Genomic DNA, 23736 nt, shown 5'->3' with positions numbered 1-23736 from the left:
TTCTTAGTTAAATAAATTTGGAACTGCCAAGCTAATTGTAATATAACATAATTTCACTGTTCTGATAACCATCTGAAGTTTTCTGTGCACTAGTATGTTATTCTAAGTGTTCTCAATATGCTTATGATCATACTAATTATTTTTATTTTATTGCTATATGTTAACTACTTGAGCATATTAATGGACATGTGTTGTATAAGTATCTGAAATAAAAATAAGACATGACTATATTTTGACCATAGTTTTAAACTGAACTAATGCCAATCAATTTTCCTTAATAGATTTTAAGTTGTAATTTTATAATCAGTTAAGATAAATTATTTCATCAATATATTTTTCTGAACTCTAGCCAAACACCCTCTATTGGCAGAGGCGCACTTCTATCTCAGTCAGTGCCGTAGGCTTGTGATTACTCAATTAATGAGCCAAATAGAATATGCCAGAATGGATGTTTAAGTATTGCATATTCATTTGAAATTAATATCCTGTGTAATATAAACATAGCTATTTGTGTAGTGTTTGCTCTCATAGCTGATGCGCAACGTTTATGTTTATATGTCTGCTCATTTCAGAGGGAACAACATACCATGCTTGGTGGACAATACACCCCACAACCATTGGGAAGAGGAAACAGGTCAAGCCATCAGCCAATTAGTAATCCAAGACACACAGCCTATGAAATGAGAATGCAGGACAGACAAAACACTGTAAGTGATTATTTTTAAAATAAATATAGATAAGGTAATGAATGGAAAATAACTTAATGATGGCTCAGTTTCTACAAAGCCGAAACTTATATACATACTATATACACCTTTCCTTTGCTGCTTTGACTCCATCATATCCTCTATTTGTTGCAACCACGGGTTCAGTCCAGAGTCAGGTTAGCGAGATTAGAAGTCATACATTCTCTGGATCCCTTCAGTCTGGGAAAAGTTAATAATTGATTAGGAAAAAAAAACACTTTTTGCCTAAACACTTTAATGTTAGCAGTTAATCTTTCTAGATAATGAAAAAGCCTTGAAAGAATAGAAGTTTAATTCCATTTCCTGACATTGCCTGTAATGTCCACAGCTCAAAGTAATGAGTAAAGCAATGATGCAGTCCATTTAACAACTACTTGTACAAAACGAGTTGGTGCAGAGGGAAGAATTTTATAGATAATATATTGTCTATTAAATAAGCGAACTGAATAGAATAGAATAGAATAGAATAGAATAGAATAGAATAGAATAGAATAGAATAGAATAGAATAGAATAGAATAGAATAGAATAGAGCTGGAAGGGACCTTGGAGGTCTTCTAGTCCGGCCCCCTGCTCAAGCAGGAGAGCCTCTACTATCTCAGGCAAGTGAGTGTCTAACCTCTTCTTAAAAACCTCCCATGATGGAGCACCCACGATTTTTGAAGCCAAGCTGTTCCACTGGTTGATTGTCCTCACTGTCAGGAAGTTTCTCCTTAATTCCAGGTTGCTTCTCTCTTTGATCAGTTTCCAACCATTGTTTCTCGTCCTTCCCTCTGGTGCTTTGGTGAACAACCTGCCTCCCTCTACCTTGTGGCAGCCCCTCAGATACTGGAATACTGCTATCATATCTCCCATATTTCTTCTTTTCTTTAGACTAGCCAAACCCAAGTCCCATAGACATTCTTCGTATGTTTTAGTCTCCAGGCCTTTGATTATCTTAGTTGTTCTTCTCTGAATTTTTTTTTCCAAACTCTCAACATCTTTTTTATGATATGGTGACCAAAATTGGCTGCAATATTCCAGGTGTGGTCTTACTAGGGTTTTATAGAGCAATACTAATACTTTGCGTGATCTTGATTCTATGCTTCTGTTTATACAACCCAGCATTGTATTAGCTTTTTTGGTTGCTGCTGACACTACTGGCTCATAGTCAAGCGATCATCCACTAGGACTCCAAGGTCCCTCTCAGTGACTGTTTTTAAGCCAGGTCTCGCCCAATCTGTATTTGTACCTTTGGTTTTTCCTGCCTAAATGTAAGACTTTGCTTTTCTCCACATTGAAACTCATTTTGTTGGATAGGGCCCATTGTTCAAGTTTGGCAAGATCTTTTTGGATCCTGAGTTTGTCTTCTGGGGTGTTGGCTACTCCTGTCAGTTTGGTGTCATCTGCATATTTGATGAGTTCCCCTTCAATTCCCTCATCTAAGTCATTGATGAAGATATTGAAGAGTACTGGGCCTAAGACGAAACCTTGTGGTACACCACTGCTTAATTCTCTCCATGTGGATATAGTGCCATTGAGGACTACTCATTGAGTACAGTTTGTTCGCCAGCTACAGATCCATCTGGTGGTGATGTTGTCTATTCCACCTTTTCCTAGCTTACCAAGAAGTAGGTTGTGGTCTACTTTGTCAAATGCCTTACTGAAATCTAAGTATACTACGTCCACTGCATTTCACTGGTCTACTAGTTTAATCACTTTATCGAAGAATGAGTGATTTAACAAACCCATGCTGGCTACTAGTTATGACTTTGTTTGCTTCTAGTTGTTCGCAGATCTGTTTTTTGATTAACTTTTCTAGGATCTTTGCAGGTTTTGGTGTTAAACTGATTGGTCTGTAGTTTCCTTGGTCCGTTTTTTTTTTCTCCTTGAAAATGGGGACCACATCAGCTCTTTTCCAATCTTCAGATACTTCCTCGTTGCTCCAGGATTTATGAAATATATGGTGCAACGGTTCTGAGATAATATCTGTCAGCTCTTTCAGAATTCTGGGATTAAATCTGTCGGATACCGGTGGTTTATATTCATCAAGGTTGGATTGGTGTTCTCTTACCATTTTTTTGCTTATTTTAATTTTTGTTTCTAGTATGTCTTTTGCAGTGGGTTTTTTGGTATATTGGGCTATAGTTTCTTTTTGTGTGAAGACTGATGCAAAGTTCAGCTTTCTCCCTGTTGCCTGTAATTTCCTTGCCATCTTCTCTCTTTAGTGAGCCTACAGTTTCCTTGACTTTTTTCTTGTTAATATGTTGAAAGAAACTTTTTTTACTGTCCTTGATTCCTGTTGCAAGTCTTTATTCATTCTGAGCCTTTGCTTTCCTGATTTCATCTTTGCCTGTTCTGGCTGTCTATTGATAATCAGCTTTAGTTATGTGCCCATCTTTCCATTTTTTGTATTTGTCCTTTTTGTCTTTCAGTTTGTTAGACAGATCTTTGTGCAGCCATGCTGGTTTCTTCTTGGATTTCTTGTTTCTCCAGCACTGGAGATGGAGAATCCAGCAATAGGTTTAGACTGTGTTCTTGCCCAATCAGATCAAGTCAACAAAAGTTGCAACATCTGTCCTGGGCTAGAGTGTCCCAGTCTCGACTTGATCTTGCCCAAGACAGACGTAGAGAGTTGGCTCTTAGGCAGGTACAGTTTCCATTGGTGGATTCTTTATTCTCTATTCTCTTCAGTATTCTGAGACAGTGCTGTATTCAGCACTGTGTTTTTCCTCTCAGTTGGCTGAAGAACTGTTTGCCTTTAACAAGGAACGGAGGCTTTCATTTCTCCCCCTCCCCTCCCCCACTTCCAACCATAAAGGCTTCCCCTCTGTAACACAGCTCTCCTTCTCCTCTTGGACAGCACTGGGCTCAGTGCTGCTCCTCAGCCCTCCACAGTTTGATTACTTCTTTTCCAGCCTTTCTTTGTGAAGGTGGAAGGGGGTGCTGGCAACAATACCCCCAGACCTCGTGTGGCCACCATTTTGAGTGTGGTGGCCATTTTGGTTGTGGTGGCCATTTTGAGTGTGGTAGCCTTTTTGAGTGTGGCCGCCTTTTTGAGTGTGGCCGCCATTTTGAGCTGCCATTTGGAGTGTGGCAGCCTTTTTGGGTGTGGCTGCCTTTTTGTGTCCCTTATTGGGACTGGGTCTTTCTTGAGGCCACCATCTTGGGGCCTGCTCTGCGCTCTTTTCTCCCCTGCGGTCACCATTTGAGGCCCCTGGAGCCTCACTTTGCACAGGGACCCTGCACGACTACTGTTGCCTCAGAACAGACCTGGTGGACTCCTCAGGCCTACTTCCTTCATCTGCTCTAAATACAACCTTACCTGGCTAATCAGTGGTGTCTCCACACCATTCCAAGGCCTGTCAGACCTCAGTCAGTATTTAATCTCCACAGCCACTCAGGTCTGTAATATATTCATTTCACAGCCTACTTAGCAGGATTGGTTCTATCTGGTTTGCTCTTCCCCTTCTCAGTCCCCCTACTCCAGGGACTCGTCATCTCGTGAGTATGAGGCTGATCTGGAGATTCTGATGTCTGAGGAGGAAGAACCTCCCCCTGAGACACCATCACTTAGCGGTCTCTTTAACCCTTCTTTTTTTTTGTCCCCCTGCTTCACAAGGCCACTTGCACAGCACATCTCGAACCCGATCCTTCCACGCCGGCAACTTCAGTTACTCCAGACTCGGAGGCAGCTCCGAATTTCACCGAACCAGTAACAACACAATACTGCATTCCTTGCCCACCCACGTATCTCAATGCGGTCCAAAAGCAGTGGGTATCCCCGGCCTCTTTTCCCCTTCCAAGTAGCAATGAGAAAAGGCTTTATAATGTGGCCCATGACCTGGAGGAGGCTCTGGAGGTGCCCGCGGTAGATGAACCTTTAGGTCTCCTTGTGTCTCCAACCGTCATTCCTGGCGATGTTTCTGAGGCCCTCAAGGCTGAGGACCGTAAATGTGAGCTCTCTTACTGCAGAACACATCAAGCTGCGGCGTGAGCTATCAGAGCAGCTACCTCTGCATCCTTTTTTAACAGGTCTGCTCTCCGCTGGCTTAGACAGCTTCAGGCCAGGATACCGACAGGGGATATCCGCATGCATCAAGATCTGAATAAGATGGTGGCGGCTACAGAGTATGCTTCCGATGCCACCCTCCAGGCCGCCAGATTTTCCTCCAGAGCCATGGCATCCAACGTCACTGGCCGCCATATGCTCTGGTCGAAACACTGGCACGCTGACGCCAAGTCCAAATGGCACTTATCAGCAGCCCCTTATCAGGGAGGAAAATTGTTTGGTGAAGCCCTGAATCCTTACCTCACTGAAAATAAGGATAAACGTAAGGTCCTTAATCACCTCCTTAAACGATCAGACAAACATCCCAACATCTACTCATGGAGGCAGTCCTTTCGTGCAGGAACCAGGTCCAACTATTCCCAGCCCAACCGGTCTTTATCAGACAGGACAGACAGGACCGACAATCTGACAGACAGGTTTCCAGAACCAGGCAACAATTTCATTGCAAACAGCCCTTTCACGGGAGCAGCCGCCCTTTCCGCCGATCCAGGTGACTCTCAGGTGGATCTTCCCATCAGGGGCAGACTCTCTCTCTTTGCCCACCAGTGGGAAGCCACCACCACGGATGCATGGGTCCTAAGCACGGACTGTCCTGGAGTTCATCTCCAACCCCCCGAATCACTTCATTTCTTATCCCCAATTAAGAAATCCAACAAAGGAAAGACTCATGTGAGAGGCCATTCATTACCTCTTAAACATACGGGCCATAGATCTGGTGCCATTGGGTCAGAGAGGTCGGGAGTTTTACTCCATCCTCTTCATCGTCCCCAACGCGTCAGGGGGATGGAGAGCCATCCTAGAGCTAAGGGGATTAAACTATCATCTTGCATACCGCAAATTCAAGATGCAAATGCTCCAGCCCATCTTGGGAAGCGTAAGAAGGGGGGACTTCCTGATGTCCATCGACCTCACAGAAGCGTACCTTCACATCCCCATCTCTCTCACCCACTGCCGGTTGCTACGATTTGCCCACAGGGGACACCATTATCAGTATAGGGCACTCCAGTTCGGCCTATCCTTGGCTCCAAGAGTCTTTACCAAGATCCTGGCGGTTCTAGCAGCTCACCCAAGAGTGTTACCAGTCAGAGTCCAGTGTTACCTGAACGACATTCTAATCCAGGCCACTCAGGCGGATCTCGAACTGGTGATAATGGTGCTCCAGAATCACGGGTTCTCGGTAAACTTCTCCAAGAGCCATATGATCCCCACAACAAGGTTATTACATCTAGGGGCCATCATAGACACGGTGGAATGGCAGGTCTATTTATCCCAAGAACGCCAGGACAGCATCAGGGAGTCGATTCTCCAATTGCACAGGGTCAAACGGTAACGTTGACCAGCCTCTCCCAATTACTGGGGAAGATGATCTCGGCCATTGCGATTGTACCTTGGGCCAGGCTCCACTCCAGGAATCTCCAGTGGTTCCTGCTCCCCTTCCAGAAACTGAACATCAGTTCATCCAATCGAAGGGTGAGACTTCCGCTTCACGTCTCGCAATCCCTCACGTGGCTCTCGTTTGCCATGCTCAAGGGGTCTTACTTCAAGGAGCCTGATCAACTCACCCTTACGACTGACGCCAGCCTGTTCAGCTGGGGAGCGCACCTTCGCTCACAGTGGGCCCAGGGCCGTTGGTCCCTCTCCGACCTTCGGCACAATATCAACTGGCTGGATCTCAGGGCCGTATACCTGGCCCTCTGTCATTTTCGCAGCACAGTGGCGAAGCGTCACGTTCTGGTCCTCACAGACAACGTGGCTGCCAAGGCACACGTGAACTGGCAAGGGGGCACCCGATATCGTGCACTCTTGACCGAGGCGCTCCTGCTGGGCTCCTGGGCAGAAGCCAACCTAGCCTCCATCAAGGCTGACCACATTTCAGGGGAGGCAAACACTCAGGCCGACTTCCTGAGCTGGGCGACGGTGGACCATTTGGAATGGCGCCTGCACCCGAGGATCTTCAGGGAGATCTGCCACTGCTTCGGATTGCCAGATCTAGACCTTTTTGCCTCCCCGACAAACGCTCATCTCCAGCAATTCTTTCCATCTCCAGGGGCGTAACGGGCGGATGCTCTTCGGAGCCCATGGCCGGAGGGACTGCTTTACGCCTTCCTTCCTCTTCCTCTTTTTCCAACAGTTGTCCGCAAGCTTCTTCGAGAACATGCGGAAGTTCTTCTAGTGCCCCCGTATTGGCCATGGAGACCATGGTTCACCGACCTCGTGAACCTCTCTCTAGTGGCCCCATGGAGGATTCCCCCAGATCAGGTCTCACTTGGCCAGGGAACCCTTCTTCATCCAGATCCCCAATGGCTCCAGTTAGTCATCTGGCACTTGAGCGCTTGATCTTGTCCCAGGAGTCCTGCTTGCCGGGGGTCATTACCGTAATCCAGGCCTCCCGTCGGTCCTCTACCAACCATATTTATGAGGCCACGTGGAGGAACTTTTGTTCGTGATGCTCGAACCACCACTTGACCATTCCAGACTTGACAATTCCACATATATTGGATTACCTTTTACAGAGTCTGGAGAGGGGCTTGTCTCCAAATACGTTGCGCCGACAAGTCACTGCTCTCTCCATTGTACTTACCTGTGACTCCGCGGTTTCCCTAGGTCATCATCCCTTGATCCGCTCATTCATCAAGGGTGCTACTAACACGAAGCCCCCTGTAGTGCACAGGTATCCTTCTTGGGACCTGCCACGAGTTCTTCGGGCTCTAACTAGACCGCCCTTTGAGTTGGTTCTTTTGAAGTTTAAGACATTGGTTGGATTGTTTTCTAATGCTAGTTGTTTGCATTATATTAAATTCCAGTATGACATGGTCACTTTCACCCAAGGTTCCGATTTCCTGTATCACTTCTTTTCTATTTGTAAGGATTAAGTCCAGTATAGCTTTACGTCTGGTTTCCTCTTCCACCTTTTGGATGACGAAGTTGTTGGCTAGGTTGGTTAAGAATCTGTTTGATCTCCCGCTCACTGCAGAGTTTGTCTCCCAGTTGATATCTGGATAGTAGAAGTCTCCCAATACTACTGTGGTATGCTTCCTACATGCATTTGTTAACTGGCTGGCAAAGAGTTCATCTATTTCTTCTGATTGGTTGGGTGGCCTGTAATATACACCTATGTTAATGTCACTTTTTTCTCTTTTATATTGACCCATGTACATTCTGGAGAGATTTTATTTTTGACCATGTGCATTTCTGCAGATATGTAGTGGTCTCTTACATATAGTGCAACTCCCCCTCCTCTTTTTGAAGACCTGTTCCTTTTGAACAATTTGTATCCATCCATCAGTCCATTCCATTCATGGCTTTCATCCCACCAGATTTCTGTTATGCCAACTATGTCATACCCTCCCTCATGTACTATTGCTTCTAGTTCGCCCTGTTTGTTTCCCAAGTTTTGAGCGTTGGTATATAAGCATTTAAGACTTTTATGCCTGTCCATGGGTGTGTTTCCTATATCTCATGATCATTGTTTGAGTTTTTCTTTTCTTTTTTTCATCACTGTCTACCTCATTGTTTGATTTGTTTTCTTGGGATTTGTGATTGTTTTTGGGTTCTAGAGACTCTAGAGATTGCTCACCCTCCCGCCTCAATTTTAGTTTAAAGCCCTCCTGATGAGCTGGACCAGTCTTTTTCCAATTACATTTTTGTCTGTTTTCATGAGATGTAGCCCATCTCTTGCCAAGAGTCCTTCATGTAGGAAATGCAGTCCGTGATCCAGGAAACCAAAGTTTTCTTGGCAACACCAACCCTTTAGCCAATGGGTTATAAAAAATGAAGAAATAAAAAGGAAGTTTAATCAAAGTCAAAGTAAAATAATAGAATAATAAAATAAACAAGGGAAAAAACAAAGAAAATACATCAATATGACTACTAAAAAAATGAGTGTGTGGGGAGCCATCTGACAATTAATAGGATGCTTTTCCTTTTCTTTTGCATATCAGGATCTATTGTTATATCAGACTCTGCTTTAGAAAGTTCATCAATTTAAAAGTGGTTTATTACTTTTCATGAAATGTTATTGTCTGAGTAACACTATTCCAGATCCCCTTGGTAGCATTGGAACTAGTTTCTATATTGTTCTTTTGAATTCCTGTATCTACAGTTAAATAAAGTAGATGCATATATTTTTCTCTTCTTTTTGGCAAAGCCATTAATTTTAATTTTTGTAAGTGTAACGAGACCTTTCCACTAATTCTCTACATGCTAACTACATCCCCAGACTCCTTCAGTTTCTGCTAATTCAAGCTTCACGTCTGATGGTACATCATCCACAACAGGAGGAATTAAGCGAAAAACAGAGGACAGTGACAGTGAACCGGAGCCTGAAGATAATGTCAGGTACCACATTTTACACTTTGTTAGTGCGTTGTCTAAAAAGAGAATGTCTCATTAAAGCTATTTACCTTGCAACTGCCACACCTTCTAATGTTTTTCCTTGATCTTTTTATCCACCAATAATTAATGTGGAGAGTTGGGATACTCGGTAAATTCCAGTGAGATATGTAGGCTGTAGCTGTTAAATTTAAGTGTTTCCATTAGTATGCATGCTGGTTTTCTTACTAAAAGCTGTTACTCCCTTTGAGACTAAACACCAGATTGGCTAGAGGTTCAGTATTCAGCTCAGTCTCTGTGAACAGAATCTCATTCTGCTAGCATAAATGGAATGGTTTAACTCTTAAAGTTCTATAATCAGATGATTTAGTTTTGTGAGGGGTTATTGTCTATTAGTGAAGAATATATTATGTATATCCCAGGCTTCTTGCATTTAGAAGGGAGTTCTCAGTACTTCCATTTAAAAAATTCTCAGGATCAGTTTTCAAGATACTTAACTTAAGATCTGGGAAAGTGACTACCAGTTAGGACTAAAAGACTGGTTCTGTCAACATCCAGCACAAGAAGCCAAATAAAACTCCAAATTAATTTTGTTTCTGAAAATCTTTCTGTTTATTAAATACTCTGTGTGGTTATGTTGAAGCAAAACTAACTCTGAGGCTCCCACACCAATTCATAGACTTAAACAATAGTTTTCCCGGCCAAACCCCAACATCTTGCATAATCCATATCAACAGGTCCACCTTGTTATGGGAACTGTCTGTTTCAAATCCACACCTGTTCTGGTGCCCTTGACAAGGCTTCAGGCTCCCACAGCCTGCAGCTAAATCAAAGAAGTTTCGTTTCTCCATCTACCCACTTGAAAGTAACACCTCCCCCCCTTTATCTAAAGCAGTGGTTCTCAACTGTGGGTCGGGATCCCATTTGGGGTCGAACGACCATTTCATGGGGGTCACCAAACAACGCAGTCCGCCATTTTTTTCCCCTTTTCCTTAGCTGTGCTGCTCCCTTTTATTCTATTGGCTTTTGAAAGCCAATAGAATAGACTCTTGAATAGAGTCTAATTCTATTGGCTTTCAAAAGCCAATAGGAATTGTCCAGGCTGTCTCTGCCCTGCTGAGCCCGCCAAAAGTCCCATTCTGTAAACGGTGCCGCACCAGTTAAGTAGTCCTCGATTTATGACTGGTTGAGTAGTCCTCGACTTACGACCGGTTGGGGGTCACAGCATTAAAAAGGTTGAGAACCACTGATCTAAAGGCAAGTTGAAACGCAGAGGCACATGGCTGCCAAAGTTTCATCCTTATTAACAAAGCTCTATAACGTTAACTTTGCCTGTTCTGCCAAGTGTATTAAAATGAAACAAACTGGAAAGCAGTCTGCATTTGTAGAGAGTAAAGGGGATGATATTGATGGATAGAGGATGGATCCATTACCAGAGCAACTAAAAGAGAAACATTGCTTATGTCCAAACAGTGTGGTAGGATTGCAAATATGGCACAGGCAGTCATCCGCCTAATTCACATGAATATAAAAGAGGAAGGAGGGGAGGATGGTCAATCTAAATAAAAATAGTTTTTAGTCTTCTGTGGAGTCTATTTCTTTATCTGGTCTACCTCTCAGAGTCTCTTTGGGTTATGAGCTGCTGCAGTAGTAGAAAATTGATACATCTATCTTAATATCATAGATGGATCAGTTTGAGGTGACGGTTTGGGAAAACTGGTAGTAATTTTAGTAGTAATTTACATGTAGTCCTTGAATTATGATCACTAGTTCAGCAACCGTTCAAAGTTACCATGATGATGAACAAGTAGTATTTACAACCAGTCCTTGAAGGTCCAACCATTGGACTACCTGTTTGCTCACATGATCATGATTTGGGTATTTGGCAAGGCTGCGGCATCCTGCAGTCGCCCAATTATTACTTGCAACCTTTCCTGCCAGCTTCCCACAAGCAAAGTCAATTGGAAAGTCAACAGGGAAGGTTGCAGGTAGCAATGAGTATCTCCCGCCACTTTTCCTCCTGAAAAGCCCCACTACGAAGTATGAGAGATCTCATACTCACTAGCAGCCCCACACCCGCTTACACTCTGTAAGGTGCATATAACCACAATACCGTCCTGTGGTTTTTGCATTTCCGCACTTCCCTAGCACCTGCCTACAGCCCTCCCCTCAATTCCCCCCATACTTCCTGTCTGGGACTCCCACCTCTTCCTCAATAACTTAGGCAGTCCCGGGGTTATGATGGCAACCCAGACTGCCAGGATTACCATCACTAAGTGATACAGTCACATGACATCTCACTTTACTACTGCATCACTTGACAACAGAAATTCTGGTCCCAACTGCTGTCATAATCCAAGGACTACAGTCATCTTATACAATTACATGGGAGCATGATTTAAACCACACCACTCTTGGTGAAGTAAGTCTATTCTACTTTTTTTGTTGAAAGCATTTGATAATCTGAATTGCACGTTATGTGGATTCACTATTGTTTTTATGAAGGTTATGGGAAGCTGGCTGGAAACAGCGCTATTACAAGAACAAATTTGATGTTGATGTGAATGATAAAAAGTTTCGTCGTAAAGTTGTACAGTCTTATGTGGAAGGACTTTGCTGGGTTCTCCGATACTATTATCAGGTACTAACTTTTGGAATTTTATTTTTATTCCCCCAAGATCTCATACAGAGGACTTTCTGTCTTTAAACTTCCACCTACTTGGCAATGGCAAACTTCTTCTGCATGGGTTGTCAAAAAAAAATATATCATGGAGTCAGTAGGAGGAAAACATACTTCCTTGCCTTTATATTTTGATATTTCCATTACAAACGTGTAATGCTAGTTCAACCACAGCTTTTGATCAGCACCTTAATAAGTTGATTTATGTAGCAAATCAAATTATTTATTACAGCCATATGGCCAGATACAGTGATACCCAATAATATGTGTGTCAGTTCCAATGGGGAAAAAAGATTTGAATGAAAACATTAAAGAGTGCAGAGGCAAAGTCTTTCAGATAACCCATCCGTAACTAAAATTCTCTCCCAAGAGGTGTTTACCTGACTCTAATGGAGGCGGTCTTAAGGCATTTTTAAGATCAGCCTACACAAATTGGAAAAATAATTAATAATTAACTGAATTACATTATATAAGTATAGGATAAATAACATTTATATTTTTGTATAACAGAGCTATCCATATGCATTTTAATTGTTTGAAATTGCTAAGTGTAATTTTACTCATTTGCTATGTTGATAAAAACTTTAAAGCATATTTTAAGCATATATATTCTTTTAGAATTATTACAGTTAATATTCTGCATTGGGTTTTCATTATGGCAATAATAATGCAAAATAACTTGTTGGAGAGAGCAAAGGTTTGCAGCTACTACTTTATAGGTGTATTTTAATATCAGTAGCCCAGTGTTTCAAGATGATTTTTTTTTAAAAAAAATGTACGCAATTGATTGCTTACACTTCCCTCTTTAATAATTCAACTAGATTAGTTAAGGTTTACTGTTATTTAATAGTTAAATGCAGAGAGAAGTTTCCTGAATCTTCTTTGATTTAAATTATTCTTTCATTTTCCAAATTAGGGATGTGCTTCCTGGAAATGGTATTATCCTTTCCACTATGCACCATTTGCTTCAGATTTTGAAGGTATTGCAGACCTGGTCTCGGACTTTGAGAAAGGAACCAAACCAGTAAGATTTAATATTTCTGTTTATAATTAATCTTAGTAACTAAAAATTTAAACAGTTACTACCATTTACCTTTCTTTTTACAGTTCAAACCTCTTGAACAACTGATGGGAGTCTTCCCAGCTGCCAGTGGTAATTTCCTCCCACTAACATGGCGGAAACTTATGTCTGATCCAGTAAGAAAATTAAAGGGTCTTTATTTATTTGAATATTCACGTTAATATTCTCCCAACTATTTCACTAATTGTCTGAAAAATAGAGATATTATTTATTTATTTATTTATTTAACTATCTGTTATAGATCTTTCAGTTGGAATTTGTGTGGTCTTAAATGTTACAGTTCACTCCAAATTTAATTTGATGTATATTAGATTCTAGCGATGAGATTATGCCCACAAAGGAATGTTAAGGTTAAAAATAAAAAAAATCATTGAATTGCTGCAACTGCTTGAAAGGTTTTTGGCCACAGTAGGCAGCATTTGGGACAGACCTTCTGAATTCTGAGAAAATGTGAGGAGCATCAGTATAAAATGTCTTCCAATATAAAGTAACATTTGTGGTTGAGTAGATATTGACAAAATGGCTGCCACATTTAAACTACTGTACTTAGCAATTAATTTATTTCTCCACTATCCTATGAAATAAATGGATTCCTACTTTGACCAGTCCTACTTTTTCCTACTTTGATGAACTATATGGATTCTCATAATGATACCTTGATTTTATTTTTATTTAACCACCCTTGAAACTACATTTTTCTGGACTAAAGTTTGTTCATAAGTAAAATGAGAGTGACAGAGAAAAGATTGCCAAAGCCTTTCATTTAACTTTCCAGGGTTTGCTGATAGTTAATTAGCTGTTGTCTTTAAAAAGACAACCTTATTTGACCTCAGCACATAGTTAATGAAGCCATCCAAAATATCAGCCCTAGCTGAGGGAAGAAGGGAAATATCTCCAGTTTTATCTCCACTTTTTAAATATTTGAATTTTTAAACAAGAACTTTGTTTATGAGGTCTATAGTGATTAAACCAAGGGATGAATAAGGGAAAAAAACAAGGGGCTTTTTTTCTTTGCTTGCATAATGGGAATATACCATATTTTCCAGCGTATAGGACGACTCGGTGTATAAGACGACCCCTGACTTCAGCACCGAGTTGCATGCCTAGAAAGTTGTCTTATACGCCGGAAACTACCGTAATTTCTGGCGTATAAGACGACTCGGCGTATAAGATGACCCCCGACTTCGGCCTCGATTTGAATGCTTTAGAAAGTCATCATACGCCGGAAAATACGGTACCCTCTTTGTTGGAACATTGGATAGAAAACAGCGAGAAGGATATAAAATGGAACTTTAATCATATTAACATTCATGCAGGAGCTAATGAATTTTAATGGTTTCTGTGCCAATTCCTGGCTGGAAAGATATTCTTTTTTGACTAAAGGGTGATGATTTTTCAGTCTCTGGTTGATGGTTGAAGGGATGATTAGGTTTGAATAGAATGAAAGTGAAAGAGTAACTAGGCAATGGGTATATTCTCTCCTTAATCATGCCCCCTCCCTCTTGCTTTGAATGGATGAGAGCTCTGTTTGCATCAAGCTGTGAATTTCTCAGCATTTTCGTGCTGAGAAACAAAAACCAGCTTTACCCCTGCTATTGGTATTTTGCGTTCTAATGTAGACCTGTGTGCCCAAATTATCAAGCACTTAGAAGGTTTATTTTATTTTATTTTATTTATTTTATCATAAAGCAGGCTGGGAATTTGGGAGGAGAAAGAGGGAGTGAAACATAGGAAGCAAGAGTTTGCGGATTGCATACATATGCTTTTGCGCCTAGTTTAATGACCCTGATTCAGGGCTTAAAGTTAAAAAGTGTAAATTTTACACATTGAAAATGTACTTTTTAAATTTAAATTGCTGTTTTAGAATAGTTTGTAAACTTTTTTTTTTTAAAAAAAATGTTCTTTAAATTATGTTTCAGAAAAAAAAATAAGTAGCTTCATCCAACACTCCACAGATTTCTAAATCACTGTAATAATACTTTTATTAAAACAGGATTCAAGTATAATTGACTTCTATCCTGAGGACTTTGCTATTGATCTGAATGGGAAAAAATATGCTTGGCAAGGTAAGTATTTCATCATGAAGACAATATTCATATGGTTAGTTTTGAGAATAATTTTAAGAAAACAGGAAAGATTTTGTTCCATTTCCAGGTTTGCTAACAGTTGCTAAACTGATTTCTATGTCCTGTTTTCCTTAATGATTTTTTTAAAAATAGCAAATGATATAGATTAGATAAGTTGTGATACATAGTAATTTCAGCAATATCTATATGGAATGTTATTGCTGTGACTAAAATAAAATTGATTAACCGTTTAACATTTAGATACTTAATAATAAGCTACTTGAATGGTTTTTATAATAGAAAAAATAGTATGAAGTGCTGTATTTTATATGTTCTGCCCAGGGTCATGCAAGAGAACTATTTGTACAGTAGGGTTTTGCTGTCCTCTTCTTCAGTTGCATTTTGCCTCTCCTCAACCCATTTTTCCTCTGGAGAAAGCTGGGAAATGTGCTTGGCTGTAGTGTTCCTCCACTGATAAATTAGCTTATCGAATGTCACTCTAAAATAAATTACTAGATTTTGCAATTACTTTGTATTTTTACTGGGATATTTAGAAATTCAGTATTTGCAATAGGTACAACTGCAAGCTGTCCTTTTTTACATGTTTTTATGTGTATTACCATCCATCTTAACTTCAGTCATGAACATAATCCAAACTCAAGAGGTTTTGAAATTGTAGTGAAATGTGGTTTAAAATGGCTCCAGATTGTACTGAACATTTGTTACATTTGCTTAGATTGTATATTATTATTATTATTATTATTATTATTATTATTATTATTATTATTATTATTTAGCTCTACAGATTATTCACATAAGACAAAAACTTTAAAAAAAAAGATCTGTTAGAGAGATGAATGCCAGTTTAGTCCCATTAAAAATATTATTGAAAATTGTTCTAGCATTTCTGGGAAGAGAAATGGTTGATATACTATAAGTGTAAAATTAACAAAAGTGGGTAAGTGCATGCATTTTCTTTTCCTTCTTTTCCCACCCTCAGGGAAAGTCAATGTCCTTAAGTTAAATCTTTCAAGGCTCTGATTTTAGTGGAAGAGCTAAATATATGCTTACTTATCTCTTCTTGAAATCCAGTATTATGTTTTGGTTTGCCCAACTATCTTTTAAAATTTTTTCCTTGATAATGTTAGAGATAAATGTAAGTTCCAATTGCTTATTTTCCTAGGGGTTGCTCTGTTGCCTTTTGTTGATGAACGCCGTCTAAGAGCTGCTCTGGCACAGGTGTATCCCAACCTCACTTCTGAAGAAAGTAAGAATTGCAGGATTGTAAAATGATTTTGATAACATAACATTTTGGTATATTTGGTATTTTTATATATAAATACATCAATTACATTTTTCATTCTCAAGAAATTAGTCAGCAAATATTTATGCCATCTTATACTACTCCAATCTTGGCCCTTTTAATTGTCTATAGTATAAAATATCTACTATCCACCCATATTACAATTTAAGTTGAATATTCTTTTTGTTAGAATAAGTTTGAATCACGTTTTGGTCAAGTTTACATCAAATACTCAACTCAAATTCTGAGAGAAATTAAGTTATTCTTGCATGTTTAACACAATAATTCTACAAATTGTAAGAGAAGAGACAAAGTCTGAGGGCGGAGTCAAGAGAGGACTCAGCCTAGGATTGTTAGGTGTCCGCAAACATTTCAGCTCCAGCCCGCTTTGAATTCCATTGACTCTTATCCAGCACCAATTTAGTGCTGACTATTAGTTGACTAGATTCTTCTGTATTGGCTTGAGCAATAAATCTTCTTAACTGGAACTTAACGTATGCTCCTGATTCTTTGCTCCTGACATACTTCAACATAAACATGCAATTTGTCACTTTTGTATGACATACGAACTATTTGCAGTATATTACCTTTCAGTGGCAAAAAATGATAAAATCTGTACTCAGAATTGTGGAAAGTAGTACCCTTCTGTAGCTATTCATGTCAAATACTTAGATAATGAAGAAAAACAGCAGAATACGGACCTGGTCTTTAGGTATTCTGACAAGCATCTAAGTATCTTTATTACATAATGATATTATTCAGATTCACAAGCAGTCACAACTGATGGAGAGTGCAGGAGAGAGATGTCAAGTTTCTCCTGAATACCTATTCCCTTTATAAAAGTAGTATAAAATGTCCTTTAGAAAAGTGGTGTACAATTCACATGACTCCTCTGTAATCAGAAGTCCTTGTGTATGATTTCCATGCTTTTGGATTTGTTTTAAAAAGTCTTCATAATGCACCTCTTTGACAGAATCTTGTTGTTAGTTGCGAAGTCGTGAATCTACTTTGTGGCATTAACCATCTCACTGATTAAGAAACAGAAATTACTTTTAAGAATAGTAAATGTTCTCCTCCTCCCAGAGCATAATTGAATTACACTGTAAACTAGGCACACACCATCAAGGCAAACGTCTTACAGTATTCTAAATGGTGTTTTGTATTGTACTGCAAATGCAATAAACTGTTACTTTTGCTATGTCTTACCCCTTTTAGACATTCCTATTAATGAAGTATTATTATTTTATTTTCTTCTCTAGTGAGAAGAAATAGTCTTGGTGGTGATGTCCTTTTTGTTGGGAAACATCATCAGCTTCATGACTTCATTCTTGAACAGTATAAATCTAATGAAAAAGAGGTATGTCATATTTGTTAGATGTATGAAATGAAGTATGTCTCAACTGCATATTTATCATTAGAGCTATTTTGGCTAAGTTAATCACGATTTTCTTCCTCCTCAATAGCCAGTAGATATAGCCCCTGAACTGTGTCATGGAATCCAGGGAAAGATTACCTTGGATGAAAATCCCATCCTTCCAGATAAGTAAGTACAGCTTATACTGCAGTTAGCTTGCTGACAAATTGCTCATTGTTAATTTATTCCAGTAGATGAAATGCAAATGAATATATATGATAAGACTGATTTGTTTTATTCATTGTCAAGGAATTTTTTTAAAAATCTAGTCATATTAGAATAATGAGGAAGATCATTTGTGGATATGAAAATTGGGAAGAGGTATATACGTTAGTGAAAATAAAATCTAAAAGACCATCCCCCCCAAATCCCAAATGCAATCCCATGTGGGAAATAACTAGGGGATGGATGGATGGATGGATTTATTTATTTAAAGTGTTTAAAATATCAGTTAGAATATTTGCATTGCAATATACATATAAGGATACAATCTTGGCAGCATCATATGGACTAACCAGAAGCCCACTAGAAGAGTAAAGTTTTAACTATCTTCCAAAAGCCTGTTACTGATGGAGCCACTCTTGTTTCCAAGTTGGCAGGAAATCTTCTTATTCTTTGGGACTTCAGTCTACTTATGAGCAGTGTGGTGTCCAGATACCTCAAGAGTTTATGGGAATCATGAACCCAAATTATTTGGAGGCTTGACACATAACAACGAATGCAAGTTAGATCTGATTTTTTTTTTAAAAAAAAAATATTTTTCATTTTTCAATACATTTGATACATTCAATACATTATAAAAAAATACCTTTGAAATAAATTCATACATAAAACCTTAGGTGTCGCTCGTCCATCTCCCCCAACTGCATCCGCCCTCTCTACCTTCCTTCCTTCCTTCCCTCCTCCCTCTCTCCTCTCTTCACCTCTCCCCTCATCCTTTCCTCCCAGCCTACTTCCTTCCCTCCCTTCCTCCTCCCCACTCATCCCTCTTCGGAGGCATCTCTCTCTAAATTCCTCTACCTATTTTATACATTAACATTTCTATTTATCTAACCTACTTAATCCCCCCCATCCCCCTCACCCCCCCCCACTTCCCGGAGCAGAATACAGGGTTATTGTAAACTAAACAAACACAATCTAGAACTTTTAAAACAAAAAATTTATACAATAATCAAATTCATACTTAACCCTTAACTCCCTCTAAACTTTAACTTCATAATAATATAAACAAACCTATTATAAATCATTTATTATAAAATTCTATAAATAATAATTATTATTTCTTTCAAGAAAAAAATTAATCATAAAATAAATGGAACTTTAAAGTTCCATATTTATTCTGAATATAATCTATCCATCTTCTCCATACCCTAATATATTTTTCTTGTGTATGATCCTTTAGATAAGCAGAAATCTTTGCCATTTCTGCTAGATTAGAAACCTTGAGTACCCATTCTTCTAAAGTAGGCAACAAATTCTTCTTCCAGTATAAGTTAGATCTGATTTTTGTTTCAGGACAAAATGTGATGAAGGAGTGAAGGATCTTACCATCAATGCTTCCAAGAGTTAGAATGCCTTCTGATTTTTTTCTGGCTTGGTAGCACTGCCCCCTTTCCTAGAGAAAGAGGATTTATTTGATTAGTCCCCCCACCAAACTGATGGGCTCAGCAGGGTTTCAGAGAGAGCTTGGGATTTATCCTGAGAATGTGATAGGAAGTTTGACTTGAATCTCTGATTGCTGCCTGAGTAGGTGGGTGACAAGAGCCCTTCCGCCCTGTTCCTTCCTTCCTCTCTCCCTTCCCTTCTCTTCCTAGCAGGCAGGTAAGTGGCTGCTTCTGGGAAGGGGAGTGAGGGAGGGAGTGCATAAGTGGCCTGGAAATTGTCATGGAACATTAAAAATGTGACCACAGCAGTCCGGTAACACTGAAGCAACCATAACTTCCCCAAATTTCATTCCTTTGGGAGTAATAGGTTCCTGTATTTTGTAAGTTAGCCCATTTGTATTATCTTTGTTGACAGAGTTTTACCTTATGATGCATTGTTTTGCCCAGTGAAAGTTTTGGTAGTATAAAGATAAATATATTGTAGTGTTATTTGCCTTTTTGCCTATATTGTTTTATGCTTTAATATTATAAACCATCTGAATCTTTTGATTCTGGTGATATGTAAATGCAAGAGAAAGATACATTCTTATAGTTAAAGCCCAAAATAAGTGTGATCCTAGTGTTAGTTAATCTTGTGAAAAATTTGCTGAAATGTAAGCATTTTTTAAAAAAAATTGCAGAGAGGTGATTTATAAATATAGGATCATGTTATATCTTGTAAATACATTCTCTTTTATTAAAATCAGTTGTATGACTAATGCAGTTTAAGCCCTTCCAGCATTTACAACCTTTACATTATCATAAGAAGTAAAAAGAATTAAATTAATTCCTGAACAAAATAGTGAGTATATATAAAGAACGTGATTTTTAAATAAAAGCAGAAAATTCAAAAGATAAAATAGAAAGAAGTGTCATTAAGCCATAATACAAAAAAATTTTTGTATAAGGTGAGAAAGTGTGGCATAGAAAATTTATTGAGAGAGTAAATGGGAAAATAGAATGAAGATACACAAACAGACTATTTGCAGCATGGGATTGAAGTTGGGACTTTAGGTATGCTAAAAAATAATAGAGGAAGAAATAACTAACTTGAGTTGATGTGAAGCTCTGGCACTAAGTGTTCTATTTTTATTAAATTCTATCTTTTCCTGTTAAAAATGAATGTTGATTATTCCACTTTGTGTGCTAGTTTTTTCTTAAAATGAAATATCACAGCTCTGACATTTTGAAATATTAATTTCAGTATTAATTCCCTCCTTTCCCTTGCTTGAATTGAGGCAAATTGCTGCTCTTTTAATCTTTGTGTAGCAGCGCACACTTAAAACCATGTTGCCTGAGAATTTTATCTTAGGAATGTTAAAATATTTGTACATTTTATTTTGTGTTGGTTACTTAGACCATTTAACTGTCCTTTTACACAAAAGGCAAATGTTCTGGATTATGGCCATTGACAATTTATATTTGTGTTCCACCATTCTCTGCGTTTTTTATGAAATGAACAGTTTTTCCATTTTCCCTTAACTATCAGAGCAGTGCAATCTCCTGTACCGCTGCTGCGTGATCTGACACAGAATTCTGCAATAAGGTAAATTATAAAATTCAGGTTATAATGTACTATTCTTTACCAATTCTGGTTTATCATCTATATGTCACAGATAGGTAAAAAAGAAAATAAAGAGGTGATCCCCTTATATTACAGGCTTTGGGTGTTTTGGGTTCACAGTCAACTGAAATATTAAACCTTAGAAAATAATTTGCCTTCTGTTCAGCAATAATTATGATCGCACTTCCATAAATTTCTTTGCTAATCTCATATGTGGATGGTGATTAGAGGCCTATCTCTGTTTTTATCTTGTCATCTAGGAACTTCATAATCCTGCTGTATATTTATTTACATTCTGTATTCCCCATAAGATTACACTAGTGAATCTGATGAAATAACATGAATGATTCTCTCAGAGAATCTATACAAGACTCCGTTAATTGTAATCCATAGATCATTCACTTCTTTGGCCTTATTTAGTTCATGTTAGGAGACAAGTACAGTTCTGTGACTCATGTAGAAATAGACCGTTGCCCCCTGAATTATGTCATTTTTTTCTATCATACTCTGTAAAAGTAAATCTATTTACTGTGGGACTGAAGTGTGTCTTCCATTTTAATTGAGAAAACAATGTTTTCCTGAATCCATAGGAAAAAAATAATTCCTTTCTTCTATGAGATGGCAAGTCTTAAGCCTTAAACAAAGTTTATCCAGGCACAATAACTCCTTAGTCTTTGTTTGTCTCCTGCAGTAATCTTTTGATGGGAAGAAAAATGGCTGTCAGGATCAGATTGCCAAGCGATCAGGCTGCCAACAGGCTGATCTTATGTTAGGTAGACACTAGAAGCTAGGTTCCCTTTTATGAATTCAGAGGTGTTAGAATAGCTATACTATTCTTGCTTATACTATACTTGTTCTTGCTTATACTATACTTGCCCCATGTTGCATTTGCTGTCTTGTCCCTCTAAGTCAGAACTGTGGTAAAGAAAGACAAATAATCTCAACCAGGATACTAAATCATTTCCCAACCCCAACAGATTCCTTTGCTTCTCCGGTCATGGTCCTAAACTCAAATCTGGTCACATAGCGATTCAACTTACAACAGCAACAACTTATAACCAAAATTCTGAATTTAAGTTGAAGATTACCAGTACTTCTCTCCCAAAGTAATTTGTGACCATATAGCCCTCAGTGATTATCATAATCTCATTTTATTTTATTTTTATTTATTTTAATTTTATTTTTTTTGCCAAAGCTAGAGAATTTGCTGTGGAATTTCCCATTCCTACTGGAATAGAGAACAGACCGAAAATAAAATGTTTGTGTAGTTCTCACTTTTGATAGGGCATCCTCTCTTCCATCCTTATTCTTACATTTTTAGTTCCTTATTTTTTATCTAAGTTGTACATTGTTACAGTGATAAGTGTTCCATCTTCTCAAAGACAAGAGAAGTTAATCCTTTCCTGCCAGGCACGACCTTAAGTGACCCAAAAGACCCTCTATATTAAGTCCAACTTTTATTCTGAACTGATTACAGGATAGTATAATTATGTTTGTTGTATCGGTTGAACAACCTTTCTTCTAGTGTGGACCATATGCTGGTGCTTTTTTTAATCCGCCCTGATGCTGCAGTAGATAATGCTCTCACACAAACAGGCACATCTGTTATAGCAGTTTCCCACAATCTCCCAAAATATAGACTATGTAATAAAGTCTCCGTTTATCCTGTGTTTTGAAGAATTAGTAAATGAAAAGACAAAGAAACCCACTTGTTTTATTTTATTCAGAATATATTGTAAGAACATAAAAACAAATAAAAAGAGAGCATATTTAATGAAACATACAAACATTAAAATATGTTTAAAGGCATATGTTACCAATCCTGCACAGATGTGTTCTCTAGCTTGAGAGGCTGCATCAGAGAGCTAATTAACCTTTTGAAGCTTTTTACCTTTTGACTCAAAGACAACATACTTCATTAATTTCAAATTGTTAGATCCATAAAACATAAATCAAGTCTTACTGTTGTGCTCACCAGAAAACTTTTTATGGTGAGAATTAGTTCCTTCTCTTGGACTTACCTTATCCTTTATAACAGACATGTCAAACACAAGGCCCAGGGGCCGGATGCGGCCCGTGAAGTGGTTTCATGTGGCCCGCGAAGCCATCCTGGAAACAGTGAGGGAACGGCCCCCTCTGCCTTGGCCCTGGCCCAGGCCAGCCGGGAGCCAATGTACAATTTTGTGGTGGCCATCTATGCTGAAATGTATTCAGACTTAGCTCCATAAGCCCCCCCCCCCCGCATGGCCTGAAAGGAATAGTGAGGCTCCTCCAGTGGACCATGCCTTGGCACTTGCCCTGGTCCCACCCCCTTCTGCCAGAGACCCTTAGATCTATCCCACTCCTGCCCAGGCCTCCACAAGACACCCTTGACGCGAACGATGTAGAGCTGGTCACACCCACCCAGTAGGCCACATCCACTCCATCCATGCCCACCAATTAGGCCACACCCACCCTGGCCACACCCATCTGGCCCCCTGAGGGCAACCGCAATGCTGATGCGGCCCTCAGTGAAATTGAGCTTGACACCCCTGCTTTATAGCATCCTTGTTTTTCCAGGCTTTTGGTGAGGGGGTTGAGGAAAGTTTCTTAAATAGCAGAAAATGCTATCTCCAAATTGTGACACATTTAGAGGGTAATATTAAAAATGGAGTTATGTGCCATGGGTACCCAATCCATGTTTTACAAAAAAAAATGGTAGTACTTCTGGACTGCCAGAAGAATGCATTTACTAACTAGATTGCCTATGTGATGATTCATATTTGATTTGCAAAGAAGTTGGCATTTTTAAAAGGTGGGATTTCTCCCCCCCCCCCAAAAAATATTCAAAATGTGTGCATTTTTAGGAACCAATATTT

General features: G+C 39.1%; 1 protein-coding gene across 1 annotated transcript in view; it reads left to right on the top strand.

Moving 5' to 3' along the window:
• Positions 1–23736, top strand: part of XRN2 (5'-3' exoribonuclease 2) — a 99117-nt gene that overhangs the window by 46610 nt on the left and 28771 nt on the right. Inside the window, exons 15-24 of the mRNA XM_039325971.1 lie at positions 573–707; positions 9015–9133; positions 11633–11768; positions 12724–12831; positions 12915–13004; positions 14882–14954; positions 16138–16221; positions 17517–17614; positions 17721–17800; positions 20804–20860. Of these exons, the coding sequence (XP_039181905.1) occupies positions 573–707; positions 9015–9133; positions 11633–11768; positions 12724–12831; positions 12915–13004; positions 14882–14954; positions 16138–16221; positions 17517–17614; positions 17721–17800; positions 20804–20860 (980 nt within the window). The remainder of the gene's footprint in view (positions 1–572; positions 708–9014; positions 9134–11632; positions 11769–12723; positions 12832–12914; positions 13005–14881; positions 14955–16137; positions 16222–17516; positions 17615–17720; positions 17801–20803; positions 20861–23736) is intronic.

Source organism: Crotalus tigris, unplaced genomic scaffold (genome assembly GCF_016545835.1).
Source record: "Crotalus tigris isolate CLP2741 ecotype Arizona unplaced genomic scaffold, ASM1654583v1 scf7180000024339.11422700, whole genome shotgun sequence".
Lineage (NCBI taxonomy): Eukaryota > Metazoa > Chordata > Lepidosauria > Squamata > Viperidae > Crotalus > Crotalus tigris.
Note: the sequence above shows the minus strand (reverse complement) of the source record. Positions and strands in the feature narration are given on the sequence as shown.